The sequence below is a fragment of the Drosophila albomicans genome, chromosome 3 (genome assembly GCF_009650485.2).
Source record: "Drosophila albomicans strain 15112-1751.03 chromosome 3, ASM965048v2, whole genome shotgun sequence".
NCBI classification, from domain to species: Eukaryota; Metazoa; Arthropoda; class Insecta; order Diptera; family Drosophilidae; genus Drosophila; species Drosophila albomicans.
Window position 1 is genome coordinate 27,061,009 of NC_047629.2, and position 22,790 is coordinate 27,083,798.

At 37.1% G+C, this 22,790-nt stretch overlaps 2 protein-coding genes across 4 annotated transcripts; both read left to right on the forward strand.

Moving 5' to 3' along the window:
• The first annotated feature begins 661 nt into the window (after positions 1–661).
• On the forward strand, positions 662–18,207 carry LOC117569627 (uncharacterized). 3 transcript variants are annotated; one of them, XM_034250864.2, is made up of 6 exons: positions 662–1,344; positions 15,910–16,120; positions 16,193–16,300; positions 17,158–17,322; positions 17,386–17,486; positions 17,556–18,207. In XM_034250864.2, exons 2-6 carry the CDS (start codon positions 16,006–16,008, stop codon positions 18,015–18,017), a joined length of 951 nt encoding a protein of 316 aa, XP_034106755.1. In that variant the 5' UTR covers positions 662–1,344; positions 15,910–16,005; the 3' UTR covers positions 18,018–18,207. The 3 variants fall into 3 exon arrangements, with proteins under 3 accessions (XP_034106755.1, XP_034106756.1, XP_051860545.1); XM_034250865.2 differs by having other exon boundaries at positions 662–1,327; XM_052004585.1 differs by having other exon boundaries at positions 662–1,053.
• A 1,387-nt stretch (positions 18,208–19,594) lies between these two features.
• LOC117571528 (uncharacterized) lies at positions 19,595–20,494 on the forward strand. The gene is made up of 2 exons (XM_034253707.2): positions 19,595–20,171; positions 20,240–20,494. Exons 1-2 carry the CDS (start codon positions 20,078–20,080, stop codon positions 20,476–20,478), a joined length of 333 nt encoding a protein of 110 aa, XP_034109598.1. The 5' UTR covers positions 19,595–20,077; the 3' UTR covers positions 20,479–20,494.
• The last annotated feature ends 2,296 nt before the right edge of the window (positions 20,495–22,790 follow it).

Below are 22,790 nucleotides of genomic sequence, written 5' to 3' on the forward strand. Positions count from 1 at the left end.
ACACTTTCCAAAATAACGGCAAATATGAACATGTATGCAGTTAAAATTGCCAAATAACGAATTATTAAATTTCAAAGCAAAATTGTATTTTTACTGTAATTGCGAGCATTAATAAGTATTTAATATGACAGGCAGAATAATAAATTATATTAAACTTATTAACTTGTTTTATATATTGATATATTTTATAACCTCCAAGGAAATAGTTGGCAACGCACTAAACAATCTTAACAGTGAAGCTCCTCACCAAACTCTTATATTTAACAGTGAGCTGTTGCCAGTTAAGTTCAGCATCTGTTACGATTATGTGGTTGGCTTTGCGTTATGTGTCTCTATATGCGTTAGCAGCAATAAAACGACACCTTCTGTTAAGTTAACCGTTACCACTATTTTAACTCTGCATTTTTCAGAATAATAATATTTGAACGGAGTACCTTCGAATGTTAATCAAAAAAGCCATAGGCAGTCGTCTCGGCTATATCAAAAATTGGGGTAACAACAACCTGTTTAAACTTACGCGCGTTGAAAATATACTAAAATGTTAAGAGTAACCAGGTTATAATTTCGATGTTCCTGAATTTTGGTATATCTGAACGGCGTTAAAAAGCTCTTTTTTCAGAAAAAAAAGTTTGGATAAACATTTAATTTAGAAGCATAAACAACACCATGCGAGTCGGACGTGTACCGCGCGTGATCGAAAGTTCTTCTACTTGTATAAGTTTGTAGAATGATATTTTATAAACCGACGCGCGAAATGTTTAATTTCAAAAACGTATAGTAACGGATATGAGTAAATAAAAGGTTGGCATATACTAGTGTATATAGCCTTATTTTTGTTAATACAAATCGAAAAGAAAAAGCTCGGCTTTAACACAACAATACTTTGGTCGCCGGGCTCCAAAATTGTGTTTGTGTTTTAATTGTATTTCGCCGGTGTATTATTGTTATTGCCAAGTTAAATAATTAAAATTGTAAAATATAATGCCACGACCTCTAAATTTACTAAATAGCAGCTGAGAAAAAAATGCAAGTGCAAAAAGTATCCGTGAAAAAGTACGAACTACTCATATAAGAAAAATACATATACACGCACACACACTCGCATACATGACGATCATTCATTATTGCTGCTGCTTCTTCTTCTTCTTGCGCGACGTGTTTCGCTTAAGCTCACCTGGCGTGTGTGTATGCGTGCGTGTGTGAGCGAGTGCTGTGCTGTGCGCAAGTGTGAGTGAGACAGTGAGTGCCCAAGTGAGAAGCCGAGCTTTCAACTGTTAAAGTTAAAGTTCTTTAGCTTGCGTCGGCGTAGCGTTGGCAGCAGCAACAGGTTAGACCCGTCTACAGGTTGGTTGGCATTTTTTTTCTACATCGTTAGTCTCTTCTGTTTACATTTGTATGCATTTTACATTTGCATTTGATTTGTTAATCATTTGCATTGCATTTGTTTAAAAAACTCGTGATTAATCTCCTTAGGAGCTTTGCTTGTTTGTTCGAGCTTCTCTCATGTTCATATTACCTGACTTATTTATTTTATTTAGCTTATTTATCCCTTCTCCTTATCAGATGACTCAGCTGACACGTTCGTTCTCAGTTCCCAGTTCTCTGGTTTCCCCTTTTGCTTCTCGTTCGTTTCTTATTGTCTTTTCGCATTCCTCTTCAGCAATGTTTGCTGACAAGGGCAGATTTCAATTTCTTTTGCTTATCATTATACGTGACTGATCTGATCTATCTAATATAATATCTTTAAGATACGCTTCGTTGATATATTTTTATAAACAAAGAAACTTAAGACTGAAATTTATTTATTTTGGTCATTCTCGTGCAGTCTTTTCGTGTTCTCACTAAACACATAAAAATGTTACCAAAATAGTTTTGGGCCAAACCTCTTTTAGTGTTTTATTTGTCAAATTGGCCTTCTAAGTGAATGCTTGTCAGGACTTGATGACGCTAACGACTCTCGCTTCCCACCTATTCTTCTTTTTTACGACTACATAAATCCACTTTTCTATTTTGTTCACAAAAACTCGATTTAGCAAACAAATAAAAAGGTGGAAGAGAGAAGTTCTGAGAAAGTGAGCGACATGATGCAATGCAAATTAACTTTTTAATTTGCAATTCGAAAATTAAGATTCTAATCGTACTGCTTCTCTTTCTAACTACGAAATAAAAAGCAGTTGAACAACTGAAATGTCAACATTCATTACTTGAAATTCTGTATGACATAATAAACTCGCATGAAACAATTAATTAGTTGAATAATTGCAATTACTTTTTTGATTTATTGATAAAGTGGTTCAATGGCTCATTTATTAATGCATTTCATTCATAAATGTTGTTGCAGTTTTTCTCTAAATATGAGTTAAATATAAAACAGTTTATTCAGATAAAGTATCAGAAAGTATTTGTTGAATAAGTTAAATGTAAAATCTATAATGTAGAACAACTTGCTTACTATATCGATAGCTATATTTAGCTGTATTTACATCGTAACGATGTAGTGTATCGAATTATCTATTCTAATTATAAAATCTTATTAAATATTGTTGTATAAATTAAATACTTTGGTGTAATATCGATATCTTAGTATTAGTACATTATTTATTCTTTGAATGGAGTCCAATTATTTCATAAGTTTGATAAATCAGATAATATCGATATCTTAGAATTAGTTATTCTTTGAATGAAATCAAATTCTTTCATAAGTTTGATTAGGTAACCTAATTCAATTTGCTTTGGTCTATTGAAATAGATTGTTGTAATTCTGTGAAGAAAAGCTTCAGACTTCAACCTGGAACATTCACATAAAATATTGTCTTTTTAGCGAAGCCAAACCTCAAGTGCTCCCATTTCAGTCGTTTAATAGGTCATTCGATTGGATAGGTCGCCATATGATGATGGTGATGGCGATGACGATGACGATGGCGATGGGCGGGCTGCACCCATTTGGCTAGAATGTGAGTTGCGACTTGGTAATTAGCTTTTAGGTCAGTATCTAAACTCGACCTTTTATCAACGTAACGCAAACGACATGATATAAATGAAATTCCCTTGCGTGTCAAGCCAAAGATCGGAGGCATAGTAGGAAGAAGTTTGCGTTGGCTAAATTATAGCAAATGTTACGAGTCTTTTTTTGTTTTTGGCCAAGGTTAGAAGCCGCGCAATGTGACAATGTGACGTCTGGTCAACTTGGCACTCCCACAACAAGCAGAGTTGGAGTTGTCCCCATGACGTCAACAACGTTGTGTTTAAATGTTTAAATGTGGTTTTCCATATACATACTATATATATTTTTGTATATTTCGGCCTCAATTTAGTGACTTGCTACAGTTGACATATTTAAATACGAATTTGCATTTGCCACTGCACTGCGACATTTGGCGACAACAACAATAATAACGATAACAACTAGCAAACAAATCTTAAGTTTTCTAATTGCTTTGCCATTTGCTAATTAAGTTTTACAGTTGAAGAACCTTAAGGCCCTTATCACACAGTGCAAAAATTTCGCAGTCGGTGTAAAGTTTGCATTTTTCCCTCCCCACTCTCCACTACAAGCTTAATATTATTGTTGTTTTTGTTGTTGTTGTTGTAGTTGCACTTGTTACCTGCCGTGACTGAAAGTCATTTAAAGTGTTTTGGCTGTTGCCTGACGCTGTACAATATAATTATTTATATGCATGTACAATGCTTCTGCCACCAGCTGTAACCGCTTTCCCAGCTCCAAACGGCCAACTGGCAAACGGGGCCAACTATGCTAATTTAACCATGTTCAGTGCACCGAAGGTAACACGGACGAAGTAGGAGTTAAGCTCGCAAATTCTCCTACAACTCGTATTTTCAAATATTAAATGGGACCTCTGATAAGGCGCTGATTTATTTATGATTTATTTATGGAAAGGGGTTACGCAAAATGACAGCTCAAGGGAACTTTAAACTTGTGAGCTTATTTTGCACAAAAAGTGCCATGTTATGATAATAATTACTGCACATAAACATAAGAATTTGAAATAATTGTTATTAGAATACCTGTTAAATAGATTTATACAGCTGTAAACTTTGAAATAGCAGTGCGACAGAAACAAAATTTCATACGTTTTTTTTGCATATTACCTTTTTTTAGAATATGTATTTAAAAAATTTGCATAAATATGATGTAATTTCAGAAAATTTAACAATTTTATGAAAATGCACGGTACATATCAATATATCATCTATAGGAAAAAATCATTTAAATTGTATAAGAGTTGCTTCAATTCAATTCAATTTAGATGAACAAGTTTGCAATCAAAATTGAATTACTTCAATGAATTTAAATATTCAAATTTATTATTGAAGATTCAAGAATTTATTGCAGCCCTGCATTCTTCATCTACTTTTATTCCAAGTAGACAATCTGGGATTATCGCTAAAGTGTTGACCAAGATATGAATTCTTCCGAAACTCGTTAGCTCAATAAACTGAAGACTTTGACCATGGCACGCGTTCTCTGCTGCTGACAGACATTTTCGTATTTCAATTTTCCAGTTTTTCTGGGCGACAGACAATTTTGTTATGGACACGTTTGAGCGTCTTATCGGTCAAATTACTGAACATGTCTTCGGGTTATTTACCATAATGCTGGAAATATGCAAATGCAGCAAATGTGGTAACGAGGGAAAGCTTTGGGGTAAAGTGGGGAAACTTGTACAATGAAATATCTTAGAAATATGGAAATACACCACATTGATAAGCTTCATAGGTTGTTCAAGAAGATAGCTCCAAAAAAAGGGTTAACCTTCTTTTGTTAACTTGGTCAAATCGCAGTAGGGTCTCGCTTCACTTCAACTTCAACTTCAATTTCAACCTTAATTCAAAAATCATTTCGTTTTCAATGCACAAATTGTTGAAACCGGTTTAACGGTTAACAGCAGACACACGCACACTAACACACACACACATGCCACTCAGGTATTTTATTTACCAAAAAATTGAGTAAAAAGTAGGTGACGTAAAGCTCCGTTAGCCCTGCAACAGCAGCAGCAACAACAATAGAAGCCAAACTGGTTGTTGTTGTTGTTATTATTATATCTCTCTTTTTGTTTGCTGCGCTTCCTTCCACAAAGAATAAAGCAACAACAACAGCGACAACAACGAAATTGTCGAGCCCCGAAAAAAACGAAATTTGTCTGCGCACAGTAAAAGAATTTATCAAGTCTACCACGCCCACACCCATCCAGCCAACTGAACACATATACATACATACAAACACGATTGCACGTCTGCATGCAAGCATATTTACATAACCTGTGAGCGAAGAGAGACAGAGAGAGCGAGAGAGAGGGCAGAGCGCAAAGCTTTGGTTGAGTACCCGTAGCAGCAACAACAACCATAATAAAAACAAAACACGTCACAGTTGCGTGGCCAGCTTTTGTGCGAATGCAAGGGGGTGAGTGGGAGCACGGGAGCGACAGGGAGAGCGGCACGCATGCCTTGGTAGCTTTGGGCGTCAGCTTCACGGCCATTTGATGCGAGCAGTAAGAGCGAGCTACTTGTTGAATGCAAATTTTTTGCATTCTCTCTCACGATCCAGCAGCTCTCTTCTTAGCACTCTCCCGCTCGCGCTCTAGCCCAAGATTGTGCAAGCTGTGTAATTAAGTGACCGGTAATTGAGTTTTAAAGCAACGGCCTTTATGCTGTCTCTTTAGAATGGTCACTACTATATCACTGGGCTTATTTGGCCCAGCTTTATTTGTTGCATTCTCTGTGCCTTTTAATTGATATTTATGCAGCTAGTTAAATGCGCTGCCTAAGCGTAGCAGGCAGAGCGAGCGAACATGTGTGGGAATGGGAATGAGAGCGGGAGTTGGAGTGAGCGTGATGGAGCGATGCAATGAGAAGGCTGCGCTCCAGTGATTCTTTTCTCATGTTTTGTGTCTGTTTTGCTTTTACTCTGCCATATAACAAAACTTTTATGTGCAGTTCGGCTTTGTTCTTATTGAGGAAGGTAGAAAGCTTATTGCATTGATTTCATTCCAAAAGTGCAGCAAATAATTGTAGTAAATGAATTGCAGACAGGAAATTAGTTTGTTAGTTCATAAAATACAATTTATTGGGCTATTAAATAAACACAAACGTTAAGCTAATGGTATTTTTTTTTAATTTCTCAATTGCTTTCCAATTTTAATGGGTTGCAAACTGAATTGTATGTAATGCATATCAGAACATTCCTGAAAACGGTTTCTTTAATCTTCTCACTTTCCCAGAATATAGTATGTAATTAATTGGGTATTCATTACAAGTTGCAAAATCCAAATAGCTCAAGTCACATGCTTCGAACTCGAGTTTCACTTTGCACTTCCGTTAATTAAACGATACACATCTGTCGTAGTACCTTGGCCATGGCAATTACCACTTACATGCATAGTTACTGTCGGTTCTTATCAACTCCATATCATGGTTTGACGGAACTAAGCACTAAGCACTAAGCAAATTGTAAATAATAGGAGAAACAATGAAATTGCATGGCAATTACCCACCTGGATTACTAAGCTACCGCTGACTGCTTGTAAGCCACCCACAATAAAAAAAACCTAAGACTGACTTTGACTATGTAAATAAATTAGTTGATTGACTATGCGATACTCTTACAGTCAGTTTGCACTTAATGTCAATAGAATATATTATTACCATAATGACAGATGACACGTTTATTTATCATACTGCATTACGTGCTGAATACAGGGTACAAATTTCACAATAAACAGCAGCAATTTGTATGCAATCCACAAAAACAAAAAAACCGATTACTGTGAAGGGGATTCAGATCTGGAAAGACAGGGCGCTGCCGTCATAAAATTAGAAACTCTAGAAATTGCGTGAATCACGATAGACAGTGAATGTGAGAGGCAGACGAAGTGAAGACGAGTGGGGGCGGAAATCACTTGAAATCAAAAGAAATTCGACAATTGTCAATTTGATGGCTTTCGAATAGCTTTCCTTATATAGCGACTACTTTAATATTGTATAAACACTTTAGTAATAATGGAAAATAAATAAAAACGTGAATAAATATAATAGCTTCGTTGAGGTTAATCCGTAGCCAACTATTGCGGGAAACTTGCCAAGAAACGCGACAGCGGTAGCTTATATAAATTATAAATTAATTGTGCAATTGACCCCTTTTATCATCATAAATGAATAGAAATAGTGCTTAAACTGCGAGCATACTATTTTGAGTGCCAGCACTTTTTGCTTTGAATACTCGAATACTAAATTCGAGCACCAATTTGTCCAGTTTGCGCAAATACTACGAATACTACGTTTGAGAGTAATGTTTGCGCAAGTTCCGCTACTTTTTGTGACCTCTTCAAGCATTTTTTTTCAGCGGGCTTCTGTGAAGATCATGTCAATTGTGCGTTTAACTAACTACGCTTCGATCTATGACCCTTCTCATAAATACTTGTAGCTCATCAAATGACATGTGTTGTAATCACCGTTGCGTAATGAATGTAAATTCCATTTACTTACATGAAATTGATGATACTGGGAAATCAGGTGGACAATTGGGTGGAATTCTTTGTTTTACATATTATAGTTGCTTTAGAGTTACATAAAAGGTATTCTTATGCAAAAAGGTATAATATATGGCACAGTTTAATTTCTTGTCATTGTAACCAAAAATAAATGCAATGGGTTTAGTATTTCTGGGACAGCTTTGACTAATTAAGGACCAGTTGTTAGGTGAGACCTTTTTTTTGTGTGTAAGAAACGTAAACAAAAGTCTTGGCATGTTTTGTTTGTCGCCAGCGGCTTCTAATTTACTTTTATGAAATAAAATATTCTCACTCTGCGCTCTGCTCAGTTATTCGCGGTCAAGGTTATTAACCCAAAACCGCGCCTCGCTTATTTCTTTAAGAATTCTTTATGCTCACGACTTGTAAAAAGCGAAACAACAATATTATGTATACGCGGCGTAAGACGGAGAGAAAAGAGTGAGGCACATATCGAATTAAAATATCCCATAAACGATATAAAGAAATGCCAAAAACACGTTGCAAACAACAACAGACAATAGCAACCGGTTCAATAACTGACAAATGGCAATGGAAGGCATAAATTGAAATACATTGAAAGGGCAGCGGCCAAAAGATGAGACGCTGATGATGACAAGACAACCATGATGATGATCATAAAGATGATGATTATGTTGTTGTTTGTAGTGGTTTGGCTGAGTCAATCCAGCCATAATTTTCAATGTGTACTTAATGAAGCGAAATTATTGAATAAATAACAAAATTATCGGCATACACACAATTGAAGTTCTGTCGATCTCATTAGTATCTTGTTTGCTTCTGTGCATTACTGACCTTTGCTTAAACCGCAAGCAAATTGAAACTTGTTTTCCATTCGTCATTGTAAATTTAATTATATATGTCTAACTTTTACTCTTTTACTAAGCAAACTACGTGAGAAAATCAATAGATCACTTTATGCAAACTCTTCAAAATTTATTGCTCATGAAATGTATAAATATTGAATATTCAATTTAGCTTGGCAGCAAAAGACGTATAATTTGATGCAACACTCTTTCTTTTCATATTTCAAACTCTCTCAATTTACACATAATAAACAATTTGTGCCATTCCAGGCGAAATGTGTAAACAACAAAGGCAACTGTGAAAGCCTCATCAAAGCCAAAGAAAAACCTCTCGCCCTCTGACCTCCAGCTTCACACGTTGTCAGGGATTCACCTGCTCAACGAGGCTTGGCTATCTGTAGCTCGCCTCGATGTCTGCCTTCTGCTGTCTTTTGTGCTGTGTCAGCTGATGAACTGCAAGATACATTTGCAATTTCACACCCATGAAAAATAAACACAGGCAGCTTGCTGCCCAGATACACTGATAAACCAGCTGGCAATTAGGCATTGACAGGCAACTCTCTGATGATGCTGATAGGACACGTGTCTGATAACCATGGCAACTGTTTTGGCTGCTGTTTTAAAAGAAGTTGAAAGCACACATTCAAATGGTTTTTAATTAAATGTGTTTAATTAACTAGAAAAAGAGGTGGTTGACATCTTACTCGTTATAATAAGTATGAATTTGAAAATATTAAGAGACAAAAGAATGTAATTCTGAAGAATATTTTAAATATTTGCACCAAAAAAAAACTAAATAACCTTATTTAGTAATAATAATAATTCAGTTTTTAAAGTAATGAAATATTGTATACTTCACACTTTTACAATTTTCCATTTCATCCATATTTAATAGTTCCAAGACCTTTATAATTACCTTGAGAGCTTTGCTTATACTACAGTTCAATTGTTAACTAATAAGCCGATACTAATTGTTGACAGCACTCATGTTAATAACAAGCTCAAAGCTTAGCAAGTGAACGCGAATAGGAAAGTAAATGACAAACTAAGTTTGCTCATCGAATTCCAACAATTAAAAAAGTATTTGTAGATCATCTTGAAAGTTCTTTGTTTAATATTAATAATTTTAAAGTGAAAATTAGTTCAATTGTACTTAAGAGCTTCCTCAATGTTATAAATAGCGTTGTTCAGTCAGTTCCCAGCTGAGTTCTCTTCTAATGTCAGCCAACAGTTACATGGTTGTTAAGTGGCAAAATGGCAACAACTTCCTCAATAATACGTAGAGCATCGGAATAAATCTCGGAGATAAAGTCGAGCTTCTGTTTCTCTTCCTGTCTCAGCTTGGTCTGAGTTAATCTTGAGCTCTGCTTTACAAGCTAGCAAAGGTTCTCAAGCTGCAAGCACGTCAACTTGAAGATGGGGACCGAGTCTTAGGTAGCAGCAACAACAACAACAACCATGAAATTAGGTCAGCGCTTTTAGAGGGGGGGCATATGTCTGGTCTGGTTGGGTCTTGTCTAACCCAAGTTGAGAGCTCTGTCGTTGTCATCGCTGCCGTTGAGTTGTCGGTTATGTTGTATATTATAATTGTTGGTGGTGTTCTTGTTTGATTTGTAGTTACCACATTTCTGGGTTTCGTTACGGAAGCTGTTGACGTCTCTTTGACTCTTCTTGCCTCTTCATAGTTTTTTTCTTACCATTTTCACGTTTGAGTGCATCATGAAAAACTTTTACTTTGTGACGTCTTCAAACTCTATGCTTCGTTTATTTTTTCGGTGAAAGTTTTTCTTAACAGCTTTGGAGGGTTTTCAATTAACACAGCTGCAAAAAATCGTTTGCTCCCCCACATGGTTCCCTTTTAGAAAAACGAAGCATTTGGCCCTTTTTCGGAAAAAGCTTGTCAGCTGGTTGTCTAAACTTTTTGTTGCAAGTATTTATCTTTCATTATAACAACTTGGACAAAAAATAAAAAGAGAAAATATGCAAGTTGTGCAAACAATCAACCTGCCAACGCCCCTTGGCTGGACAATATGCTTAACTACTATGAGCGGAGCACATTGACAGGCCTCATACTATCTGTCCTAACTACTTGCACCTTCTGTTTTCCATCCTCATATGTGTGTGTGTCGTTCCGTTGACATTGTCATTAACGCTGCTCAGCAGTCTTGGCTCGTCTGTCTCTCTTTAGCTTTTCAGCTGCATCGCCAACTGTGAGTCCCTGGGTGACAATAGCTTTTGTGGCTGTCATGATGATGTCCGTTCCACACGACAACATGTTTTTTTTTCTCTCTTTCTATCATATCTGCCTTCCTCTTCTTGCACTGTTTTGTATTATGAAAACACATCAAGTGTTGCATTTGACATGAAACGCTTTTTTATCCAATATTCCTAGAGCAGAGCAATTAACTTTAATTGCTGTACAATTTTCTTGAAGGATATTTATGTAGGATAACGGAAAAAGCTTCAAAAACCGTTCATTCAAGTGATAGCCCTTATGTAGGTAACCTAAATTGAATTATAAATATTCATAGTTTTTGATTTTATACTGGAATTGAGCAAAATAACTTAATTTGCATTAAAATCTTTGAAATTGTAATATAGGAATATTTTATTTCCTGTATTTAAACTATAATCAATTCCTAGTAATTATTTTGTGCTTATAATAATCTATATGAACAATTCTTTAGATTTTGAAATATTTTGAAAACTAAAATGGAACATTTGTTTGCCAATATATATATAAATATAAAAGTCTCTTTAAGACATTAATTTTTTTAATTTTGTATTATACTAATTATATCTTCAGTATCAGAGAACGATTAATTTTTTTAATATTTATTATTATTGATCAAATTATCTTTACTTTGATTTGTTATATGAGGCAACTGTACCTCTTGTCGCTGATGATTACAGAAACATGTAATCGACAAGACGTCAGATAATCTGCATGAGATTCTCATTGATGCACGTTAAGTTGATACTATTAACCTAATTTGTGTCATTGTGAACACCCAAAGAGCTTTGCTTGGCACCCCTGACTGATATTAATGACGATAATGATGATGACGATGATGGCCCGTTGTCTATTCATTTAATTTGTCCGCGCTAATTTTGCGCTCGATGGGCAAAAGTCACACGAAGAGTCAACAGAGACAAAGATGCCAGATGAGAGCTGGGAGTTGGAAGAGGCTCGACATGAGTATAGCAACGGAATGGGCGATTCAATAAAGCCATTAGCTAAAGTAGCCAATGCATTGGGGACACATGCGGCACTACGAGCAGAACTTCAGCCTCGAGCTGCGTACGGTTCACTGGCTCGGCAAATAGAAAGTGCAACGAGGCGACGACAAGAGGTGACTCTCGGTTGCAGCCTCTCGTTGCACGCACACACACCAAGACACACATGCACACATGTTTACGCTGTCAGTGGGCTTGGCTCTCAGAAATCAACGGAACGTGTCCATGTCGATAGCAACTAACGTGGTCATAATTTTGCGTGCTGTTTAACGCCTCAAGCAGCAGCTAACTAGATAGAAAAACTTGGTGCACATGCAGTTCACGGTTAGTTCACCGTTAGTTTGCCGGTTTTTTGCGAAGTTTGGCAACGCTGCACAGAACACTTAACTAATGAGTTACGTAACAGGCAACTTGTGTATGTGAGCAAGGCGAGATCGCTGCCGCAAACTCGTTGCTGTGACACTAAATTGAATAATGTTTTTTTGGCAAGCGGCTCAAGTCGCGTGGCTTTATTGCATTTTCCAGTGTTCCCAATTTAATGAAATGAATTTTCCAAGGTAAAAGCTAAACACAACTCTTGACAACTCTTGTTTTAGTTGCCGTTCTTGTTTGGTGTTGTGGCCTAAAAAGTTTGCGCACCTTGCCATGGCAACAAGTGCAAGCGGGCCTGTCTGCCAGTTAGGCAGGTTGGCATAAACAATGGCCAAGTCGCGTTGCCAACTGAACGACGACAACAACAAACAGACCACGATTCTGGCGAAAATCAATAAATTGCTTTAGGCTTCGGGCCTCAGACTTTGGCCTGCCTTTGGGGGCGGGGTTCAACGACAGGGGAGAACGTTGGGTTAGACTACGAACCTGGGCACCCAAATTTGAATGGTTTAGAAATGTCTAACCCCACAATGTCCGAGTCTGTGTCTGTTGTGTCGACCGCGACACGTTTTGCCATTTGATTCCCAGGCAACCCGACAAATTGAACTAAATTTCCTGTTTTCCTGCCTTTTTCTCCATTTGTTGACCCAATTTGCCGCGGAAAAGCGACTTTTCATTAGTCTAAGTTGCCTTTTGTTAAGGTTTCAGCTTTCAAACTTTCGGGTTACGGGTTGCGAGCGAGTTCCGAGTTTGCGATTTGGCGCATTTGATTAAGTGCCGACCAACTGTCGACTCTCCCAGGGCTTAGGGTTGTTGGCCTCATGGCAGATCCCATTTGGTCGATGTTTGTGGTCAGCGCGAAATTACTTTATTTTGACTGGGAGTCGGAGTGGTTGTTAATTGATTTCGTTGTTTAAATTACTAATGACTTTTAGGCCTAAATTAATATACAAACTTAAATCTCATAGCTTAGCGAAGAGTGTTTTTTTAAAAGGGGGTTAACTCTGCTTAAAGACGAGGGTTGAACCCACGGATTAGAGTTGTGTACTTGCTTAAAAAATAGGCCAAGATTTATGGGACAAGCTGCATGTTGTGACTGAACACGACACCAGAAACCTACATGATGTGCTTTTCCCAGTGGCCGACGGCCCGCTGACAATTACTTGTAGTGGAAAACGTGTTGGCTACTTACCGAACTCGCTTCCTCTCTTCCTCCGCTGCTCTTCCGGAGGTGTTTTGATCGCAACGTGAATCGTGTAAATCATATAAACATTGTTGCACGTGTAGACAAAGCACCTCTAAATCACGCATGGATTACCGAAAGAAATCAAATGGCCAAAAGCGTCATAAACTTTTGCCGCGTTGTGGCCACACAACGTTGCAGCGTAGGCGGAGAGAGACAGCAATAGAGGGAGAGAGAGAGAGAGAGAGGAAAGTCTTTGAAATTTATGCAAGTTGAAAGTCGTGATACAATTGAGAAAAGTTCAGTTGTTGACTTTGACTTCAGGTGGAGATGAGATGCCGAAGAGGAAGCTGAAGAAAGCATTTGCCTTGGGATAGGGTCTTTGATCTTTTGATCTAGTGCTGGAATCAGGCCATGGGCCAACTTATCATATGTTTATATTTCGATTGTGAGCGATTGTCTGTGCCACCAGTGGTAAGAGAACCTTTCGAAATTCGACAACCTGTTGCTTTTTTTTTGTGTTTTTTTTTTTGCCGCCTGCCCTCAACTGTGCATAAGTAGAACGCCACACAGTTATAATGGCTGATGGTTCCACTCAAGCGACCATAGACGATGCGTCGGGCCTCCCAACTGCCACAGCAACACAGTCACAGCAACAGCCACAGCAACACAGACACAGCAACAGCCACAGCAACAGCCACAGCAACAGCCACAGCAACAGCCACGGCAACAGCGAGTTAAGAAGCAGAACCAACTAAACCAACGAACGCGACGTCTTTTTATTCTTTTTTATTTTTTGCTGGGTAATTTAAGAAGCTCGCCTGACTTTTTGCATTCACTTTATTGCCGCTGGTTGCTGTTGTTGTTGTTGTTCGTTGGTTGCTTGCTGGTTGTCTGGATTGTTGTTGTCTATTTACCGCTAAGAGCAACAAACAGCGAACGCCGGCCCGGCTTCAACTTGAAGTTGGACACCCGCCACCAACCGGGCGAGCTTCCAATAGAGAGTCGCTTCGTTCAGCTTCAATTTCTTGGTACTCTTCCATTCTATTCGCTTTGCTATGCTGTTTGTTTTGGCACTGTCTCGATTGTCGTATCGGATTTGTCATCTTAAGTTTCGGACTAGTTTCTCGTTATGCTGTTCGTCGCTTGTTGAAAGTCTGAGAACTCAGCTGATGCTTTTGTTTTATTGCATCCACGGTTTACAAGCTAATCTAGGCATGTAACTAATGTAGCTAGATGAAATCTCTGCAGATAATTAACTTGGTATTAGGAGTCGTGTATATTAAGAAGATTTAGTTGACAAAGCTTAAGACTAATTTATAGAATTTTTTTACTTACAACCCATAGGGTAGAAGGGTATTATAACTTTGTGCCTGCAGAAAATGTACTATATAGTACTATATGAATATACCAATTATAGCCTTCGGTTTGTTTCAGTATTTTTGCGGTATATGAATTTGGTATATTTAAAAGAATAATTCCGCACTGTTTTGATCTTATTTGAAATGGGTAGCTTTCTTACTTTTTATTTCATAAAATACACGACAAGATTTGAAGAAAGCATTTTGTTCCATGGCTTGAATTTCTAATTGAAGCAAATCACTATCGTATTTCAAAATCAAATAATAATTAATTATTATTTCTCACAAAATTGTACACTTGAAATCTAAATGGGAAAATCTCTTTTATAGCATATAAACTTTGATTAAAATATAAATCAAAATAAAATATAAAATGCAATTCAAAATATTTAAAGCGCAAAGTAATTAATATAATTCTAATTAAATTGCAAAATATTTGAAATTTAATTCTAGAGAAGGCGTTACAAATTAGCGTCTTTTACATATTGAACTGATTGTATTTTATTGCAAAATATGTATCTAATTTTATGTGATTTACTTTGACGTTTACTTTCAAAATGAACCACGTAAATAGCCACTGCTAATTGTTAATAGCCTTTCAATTAGCACAACGTTGTGGAAAACATTTTTAGCATTGCTCAAATTCGTGCGCCTTTGTTATAGATACATATTGTCAACTACAGATACAAATTCAGGCAGACACTGAGATGCGAGTTGGCAAAATGCTTGTAATTGACATTTAATTACAGGAAATCGGCTTATTAGAAAATCGGCTTATTTCAGAGCACAAATATTTGCAAGGCATTTAAATTGTCAGACAGTTGAGACAACTGTGCCATTCTCTGGCACTCTTGAGTATGAGAATATGCGAACACACGCACACTCACACACACATACGTGTATTGAGGCATCTCCATATCGCACAATGAGACAACGTGCCACTTCTGCGAAAGCTTTTCCGCATCTCAAGGTCAGCTCTTTCTGTATGAATGAGATCTAATTGTTCGCCATGTCGATGATGACCGACTCATGGGCTCATTGTAACTACTACTTACGAGATTACGAGTGCCTGCCTGCCTTCTACTTATGTAATCACATAGGCAAATATTGGATTACATTTCGCATGAGACGAAGAAGTAGCGAAAGGTGATCGGGCCAAGTGTAGCCACTTGTCTGAGTGGGTGGCACAATGGGTGATAGTTCAGCATAGGAATTTGTTTTTTGCCAGTATACTACAACCCACATCTAACATTGACATTCCATAAATGATATACTGCTTAATTGACGAGATACATCAACGAGTAGTTGAGAATTTTATTTGCTTTTGAAATATTTGGTGCCAGCTGCCGCCAAGCTAAAATACATATTTAAACAATTGTCAATTTTCTTTTGTATTGCAGTCTCTCCCTCTCAATCTCTCTCTCGGATCTGGATCTCAGTATTTAGCAAGAGGAACACTCGCAAGTCATCCCAATCGTTATGCTGTACAGTAAAACATGGCAACGTCGTCACTTTATGTTGCTGGGGTGACCTGTTTGGGTTTCGTGTGCTTTGCTTTGGCCTCCGTCGCCATTGGCATACCCATTTGGGGTTACTACGATAGTCCATCAGGTGAGTGCTTATTTAAGTGCGCTGAGCATTTTCTTATTTCTCATCGCTCATGATTTTCGACTTGATTCACAGGTGGCTATGACTACGATCGCGGCTATTTTGGGCCCTTTAAAGTGTGTAAGCAATTGACTTATAATCGCGAGAAATGCGGCAACGATGTCTCCAAGTTCCGGCTGAGCAGTAAGTACTCGAGCATTAACAAATTAACTAGGCTATTTTTGAATTAATTGAGTCTTTTTATTAAAGACTGCTTGTCACTTTTCCTGTCTTTTCATTCGCATGAATATTTAAGAAATAGAAAGTTTTTAGAAATAACATATTAAAAATAGTAAAATCAAATGTTAGTGACTTACATCATATTTTATAAGCTTTATATTGTGGTGCAAAGAAACCAATTAATAAATAAATAAGTCTACTTATAAGATATTTAAAAAGTGAGAGCTGCGGGCATAAAGTTTTTGTACTCTTATGTCCACAAATTGAAATTTGAGTGCAACTAATTTTGTACCTCCTAAATATCGTTCTCTTTATAAGTATCTTTCCTTTGTAGAATATTAATTTCCTGCTTATATGCTGTGTATTTTCTTATTATTACTGAAGCACCTGTAATTCGTTCCTGGCTCTTCTTTCATAAACGTCTTTTTGTTTTATTAATCTCTTCAGAATCCTCTTAAAAGTTCTAAGCTCATTGAAAGCACATACATATTTGATGTTGTAATTTTTAATTAAGTGCATCAAATATGAAATTTCTTAATGAAAACATACAACATACATATTGTAATATATAGCAGAAGATCTAAAGGTGTATATTTAAAATGAAAGCATAAATTATGGAATAAAATATGTTGAATATGTAGCTTGAAGTCCTTTGCCAAATCTCATTGCAATAAGGAATTGAATTCGTTATTCCAATAAAATACTAAATAGCTTTATCACTACATTTTAGACTGTACTCTTAGACACACTTCTAGTTAATAAAGTTTTGGAATAGCCTACTTAACATATAGCTATTTATTTAATATTTCCCTCCATTATAGATGCTGTATTCGCCAGCGGAATTTTGGCTGTGGGCAGCTCAGCGCTGCTAGGCATCTTCTGCATACTGTCGGTCATCCAACACGCGATGATATCGTCACGGGAGAAGGTGGTCATGTCCTACACATCGCTGGTCATTGTCAAACTCATCCTTGCCCTCCTGGGTGGTAAGCATTTTTTGTGCTCCTAACTGTACTCGTATGGGTATTAACAGAGAAATTGACTTGCAGGTTTGCTGGCCATTATAGCCGCAGTCCTTTTTGCGTTGCAAATCGATGAACAGGAGCGCTTTGGTTTCAAGATATCGCGTGGCATTTCCTTTTACATACAGGTGAGTCAGTCAGTTTATATCGTGATAAGCTGTTCAAACTATTGACACCATTTTCTTTATGATTCGCAGATAGTTGTGATTGTTTTATCGATTGCGCTGTTTGTCGCCGCCGTCTATGATGTCATCTTCTCCCGCAGCTCTGGAGGCGATCCTACAATGGCGCTGGACGCTTCATCGCCAGCTAGTGCGACCACATTCAACAATCCCGGCTTCAAGGAGCCGCGTAGTCGCAACGGCGTCTCGGTTACAGATGCCTCTGGCAAGCCATACAGTGGCATCCGCAATGGAGCCGGCACAGCAGGCAGCGTGGCTTCTATGAGCACCACTGTCACAAGTGTCTCGAATGGTTCGACATTGGACTCTGTGACACGCTCCCCGCTGCGTTCGAGTCTCAAGAAACCGCGACCCCGGCCAGATCCGACGCTGGGCATTCAAAATCCCGGCTACTCCGGCTCGGGCAGCTCGCCGCCGATGCGTCGCAATGGCAGCGTGAAAAAAGTTCGCATTCAAACGCACAGCACAGAGGTTTAGATAGAACAGGGCGAAAATGTGTAGCCCTCACTTTATGCGATTATCGAATAGAGCATCAATACGAAATAAGCAAAAAGATGACAAAAACAACAAACAACAAAAAACAATTACAAAGACTGTGTATAGTAGCAAGCAACACAAAACGACATTTGAAAAAATACAAATTGAATGGAAAAATGAAAAGTTTCAAGCGCAGACAAACAAGACATCAGTAAATTATTTTCATTTGTCTTCCAAAATGAGTCGCAATGTTAATTTGTTTCTAAACAAGAGGTTAATTTAATTTTGATTAAATTGTTTAATGGCAGGCAAATTTATCTTTTTGTAAGCAACGGTTTCCGTCCAAGGGCAGAGTCAAAGTAGTTAATTTAATTTCCATTCGACATTTCGTTTGATATATGTTATGTATATTTATGTATACAATACCATATATATATTATTTATCATCCCTCAAGTGTCCTTACGACCCATGCCCAGTCCCTTCACAAGCTACAAAACAAATCAAATCAAATCGAACCGAATCAAACAATTCAAATAGAGAATACCTTTCCATCTTTGTAACGATTTAGGTGTAGACTAAGATTTCATTAATTTGCAATGTAAAATATAAACAATTGTTGCTAAGTTAACCATATGCAAATACATACTACAATTAAGCTTGTTTGTTTAAAAATAAGTTTAATGTTTTTCGCTGTAAGTTACAAGTATAATAAATTAAATGCAAATTAAAATTAACTATTACGTAAATTCCAAATGAGAAGTTTTTATTCAAGTAATGGCTAATAATTTAAAATTTCGATAAATGAGATTTGTCTAGCGGTTAACCGATAGTATGTTGCCAGATCAACTAACAAAGATGGGCGCCATCTAGCAGATATGTCGCAGAAGAAGTCGCAAGCAGTGAACAAAGTGAAGCGCCATTTAGCAGATACGTATTGCAACAAAAGTGTTGCAACTTGCAAGCAGTCGACATACATAAATATAGACGCCATCTAGGAGATACACATTGTAACTAAAAAGTCGCAAGCAGTTAACAAACAAAGATGGGCGCCATCTAGCAAATAAGTTTTGCAACATAAATGACGCAAGCAGTGTACTACGCGCAAGCAGAGCTAATAGCAAGCAGTAATCGCGTGTTATATTGGGATATGTATATTAAATTGAAATCAGTCGATCTATGACATGCGCTGCAGATGTGCAATTGAGATTTTAGCAAATGATTATTGTCTACAATCTCAAGAAAAGAAGTACGAAGCAGAAGAGCTGTACATGCGCTATCAATGTTAAGCTGTTGTATGCCAGAAAGCAGTGCTATTTTATCTGCGCTTCAAATGGCGCCATTTTTTGAATTTGAATAATTTTGAATAAAGAATGTGACATGAAATACCAACTCAATTTATTAAATTCCACTTTAAACTGGAATTATCTGTTGCATTACAAAAATTCTTGCTGATGGTCTACGACCTCAAAAGCGCAGTGGAAGCCATAAAGTGTTCTCTTTGTGTATAGCTCAGCTCAGTTCATGTTGGTCTCTCTATCAGCAACAGCAGCAGCAGTCAAGCGAGCGTTTAGTCATATTGATACAGCCACAATCAATTGCGCGGCTTTGTTTACAATTTCATCTGTCAGTCTCAATCTCAATTCTGATTATATGTGGTATATGAGTAATTCATTCAAGCCTAAACAGCCGATAAGCTCATAATTCTCAAAATTCAGGTGAAATAATTCTATGAAAATAAACATATAACATATATATAAATAGAGAGAGAGAGCGAGATTAGAAGCGAGAAAGATAGTGAGTAAGAGAGACGCATTCAACTTGCAGCTTCATCCGTTTGAAAGCGCTCAAACCTCCGGCAGTTTGAGTTGCGATCGCGTTGATTCAAGACGTTGTTTTGATAATTATTATACATACGCGTAATACGAGTCGAGTCGTTCATTCTTATATAGAGACGCGTGCAGCATCTAGTATATAAAACAAAACCGACGCTTTCATTAGTTTCTGCTGCTATTGTTGCTTTTGTTGTTCGCGCTTTTTGTTTATATTTCATTTCGAAATTATGAAATCAAAAACATTGCACAAGTCTCTAATTCTGCTGCTGCTGATGCTGCTGCTGTTTGTTTTCTTTCCGCCATCAGCTCGTTGCCAGCCATGTAAGTGGATTTGATTCTGAGAACGCTTCGCTATGATTCACTTTACGTTCCCTCTTCAACTTTGACAGTGACGCCTCCGGATGAGCCAGCGAAGCAACGCCCATTCATATTCATTAAGCACAATGCGAGCCCTGAGGATGCAAAGAATTATCAGATAACCATCGAAAAAGATCCACAGCCTGGCGAACCGTGCCTCACAATTAGCTGGAAGACCAATCCAGATGGCAGCGGACCCTCCGATCCTCAGATTTATCTGTCGCATGGTTACTTTAAGATCGTTACTGCCTCACAGCCAAAGGTGCAATAAACATTTAATTTATTTATTTAACAAGGAATTCTTGCATTTAAATAGAAAAACGGAAATATGCAAATCAAATGGCGCACTCTAAGTGAATTTCGGCGACATTAATTCGCTATACAAATCATTTGACCACATTCAATTTAGTTATTTATATTGTATTTGCGCGAGTCACATAGCAATTCGCTTGCCTCGAGCCCTAAAGTTTTAATTGACAAAGTTTTTGGAAAACTTCCCGCTCAAGATATGCGGGAGAGGACTGAGAAATGTACATAGTTGACCTAATAATGCGCTGTATCACAAGCAAAATTATGCTGCGAATATGTGGCTAAGAGGCTGCCTTTTCTGGCTTATAGTTTAACATTAATCTCAAGTTCTGAATATGCTTTTAATCATTTGGAATTTTGTTTGTTACCGAAACTTTTGTGGATTGGCACCATTTGCATTTTAGATGGCTAATTCTATGAAAACAGGTTGCAAATTCTGGTCTACGAATTCTTCATTTAATTGTTACTGCTGTTTGGCTTGGGCGAAAATTCTGGTGAAGTGCGAGCCGAGTCGAGCTGAGTCAAGCTGAGTGCCTTTCATTTTCATTTTAATTAACCAACTTTAGGCATTTATTTTCATTTGCCAACTTTTCTGTTGCAACTCGATGGTAACTTTTCTCCCTCTGACGCTCCGAACAACACACACACACACACACACACACTCACACAAAATATTGCGTTGAATGCAGAAGGCGGAGAGTGGAGAAAAAAGGCTTTTGGCTTTGTGGCTTTGTAATTATGCAATATATTCATGAGTTTATGAATAGATTTAATACATAATATGATAAAAACTATAAATAACTGGTAAATCAGGTCACTACGTTGCGGCGATTTGAAGATGTGTGGCTGCAGATAATACACGATGCCAAACTATTTGCCATATGCATTTTAATAATCTGCCGCAGTTTGCAAAGTACAGAATTTAATTAATCGTATTTTATGCATATTATTGCACTATTTAGCGAGTCAAAATATTTGCAATATATAAAAGCACAAACGCCATATCAATTTCACGCTTGGATTACATCGATTTCAGAGACTTTCTGACTTTTCATTCAATAGGGTTACTATTATTAGCGGAAGGGCTCAATGAAATTACGTATACGTAAGGTAGGAAAATATAATGAAAGATGAATAGTAATCAAATCAATATAAAGCTGGGTTTGTCTTGTTTAAATTTCGTGTAAGTAAGGATCATTACGCATACGTAATATCAGATCCAGTTTTGATATTACGTATACGTAATTCAGTGAAAATGAATAAATTTATGTAGTGTTAATAAAATTAAGCGTACGTAAAGTAGAAGGTATTAGATATATAAAATAAAGTATACGTAAAGGTCAAGATTAAAAAAAATACGTATACGTAAGGTGGTAAAATATAGAAAACGATAAGTCGTAAAAAAAAATAAATATAATGTTAGGTTTGTCTTGTAATGATCAGCCCTATGCATACGTAATATTAGATTAAGTATGAATGTTACGTATACGTAATGTATGGTGAAAGATAAAAATAAATCGAAAATATGTATATAAAGCGTTAATTTGAATAAAATTAAGATAAAGTTGAAGCTTCCATATTAGCTTCATAAAATTAAGTATACGTAAGGTTGAACCACTTTATATAAGATTCACTAAATTACTTATACGTAAGGGTAAAACTTGAATACGAATAAGAAAGAAATTAATACGAAATCACGCAAAAGTAAATGTAAAGCACTTCATATTAAATTGATAAAATTACGTATACGCATATGAATTAGACAGCAAATGGTAATAAAAAAGTTATAATGTAGGACATTATCCTATTATTGTACTGATAATTATAGTTTATTTTTTATGATTCTCAGTCCAGCCATGAGGTTTTAAAAATGCAGGGAAGAGTATCATTGTTTCGCTTTATGCTTTATGCTTTTTAATGTTATTTGTTTTTAAAGCCACTTTCTGTCCGTCTGTCCACACACACAGACATATGTATGGGCACGAATACAAGCGAACAACAAGCGTGTACGTGTGTTTGCCATGACAAATATGCAGTTTGGAAATGTTTTAAAGAATTTTCCGCCGACATGTTGTTTGAGAATTTATTGCAGCTCGCATTACATTGCCAATTTACAACCCACACTTCATCCCGGCATGCGACGGCAACATTTGTTGCGGCCCCGTCGAAACTGCAACGTTGAAACGCAGCTTTCAGCAAGTTGCTGTTGTCAATGCTGCCGCAGTTGCTGTGGGTGGTTGCTGCCATGTTATTGTTACCGCTAACAATTTGTTA

What these genes read in the sequence shown, in the direction of transcription:
- LOC117569627 (XM_034250864.2), top strand. Translation starts at nt 16,006, where the DNA reads ATGGCAACGTCGTCACTTTATGTTGCTGGGGTGACCTGTTTGGGTTTC. An exon ending in CATCCTTGCCCTCCTGGGTG is followed by an intron (nt 17,323 to 17,385) that starts GTAAGCATTTTT and finishes ATTGACTTGCAG; the next exon opens with GTTTGCTGGCCATTATAGCC. An exon ending in GCATTTCCTTTTACATACAG is followed by an intron (nt 17,487 to 17,555) that starts GTGAGTCAGTCA and finishes TATGATTCGCAG; the next exon opens with ATAGTTGTGATTGTTTTATC.
- LOC117571528 (XM_034253707.2), top strand. Translation starts at nt 20,078, where the DNA reads ATGAAATCAAAAACATTGCACAAGTCTCTAATTCTGCTGCTGCTGATG. An exon ending in ATCAGCTCGTTGCCAGCCAT is followed by an intron (nt 20,172 to 20,239) that starts GTAAGTGGATTT and finishes CAACTTTGACAG; the next exon opens with TGACGCCTCCGGATGAGCCA.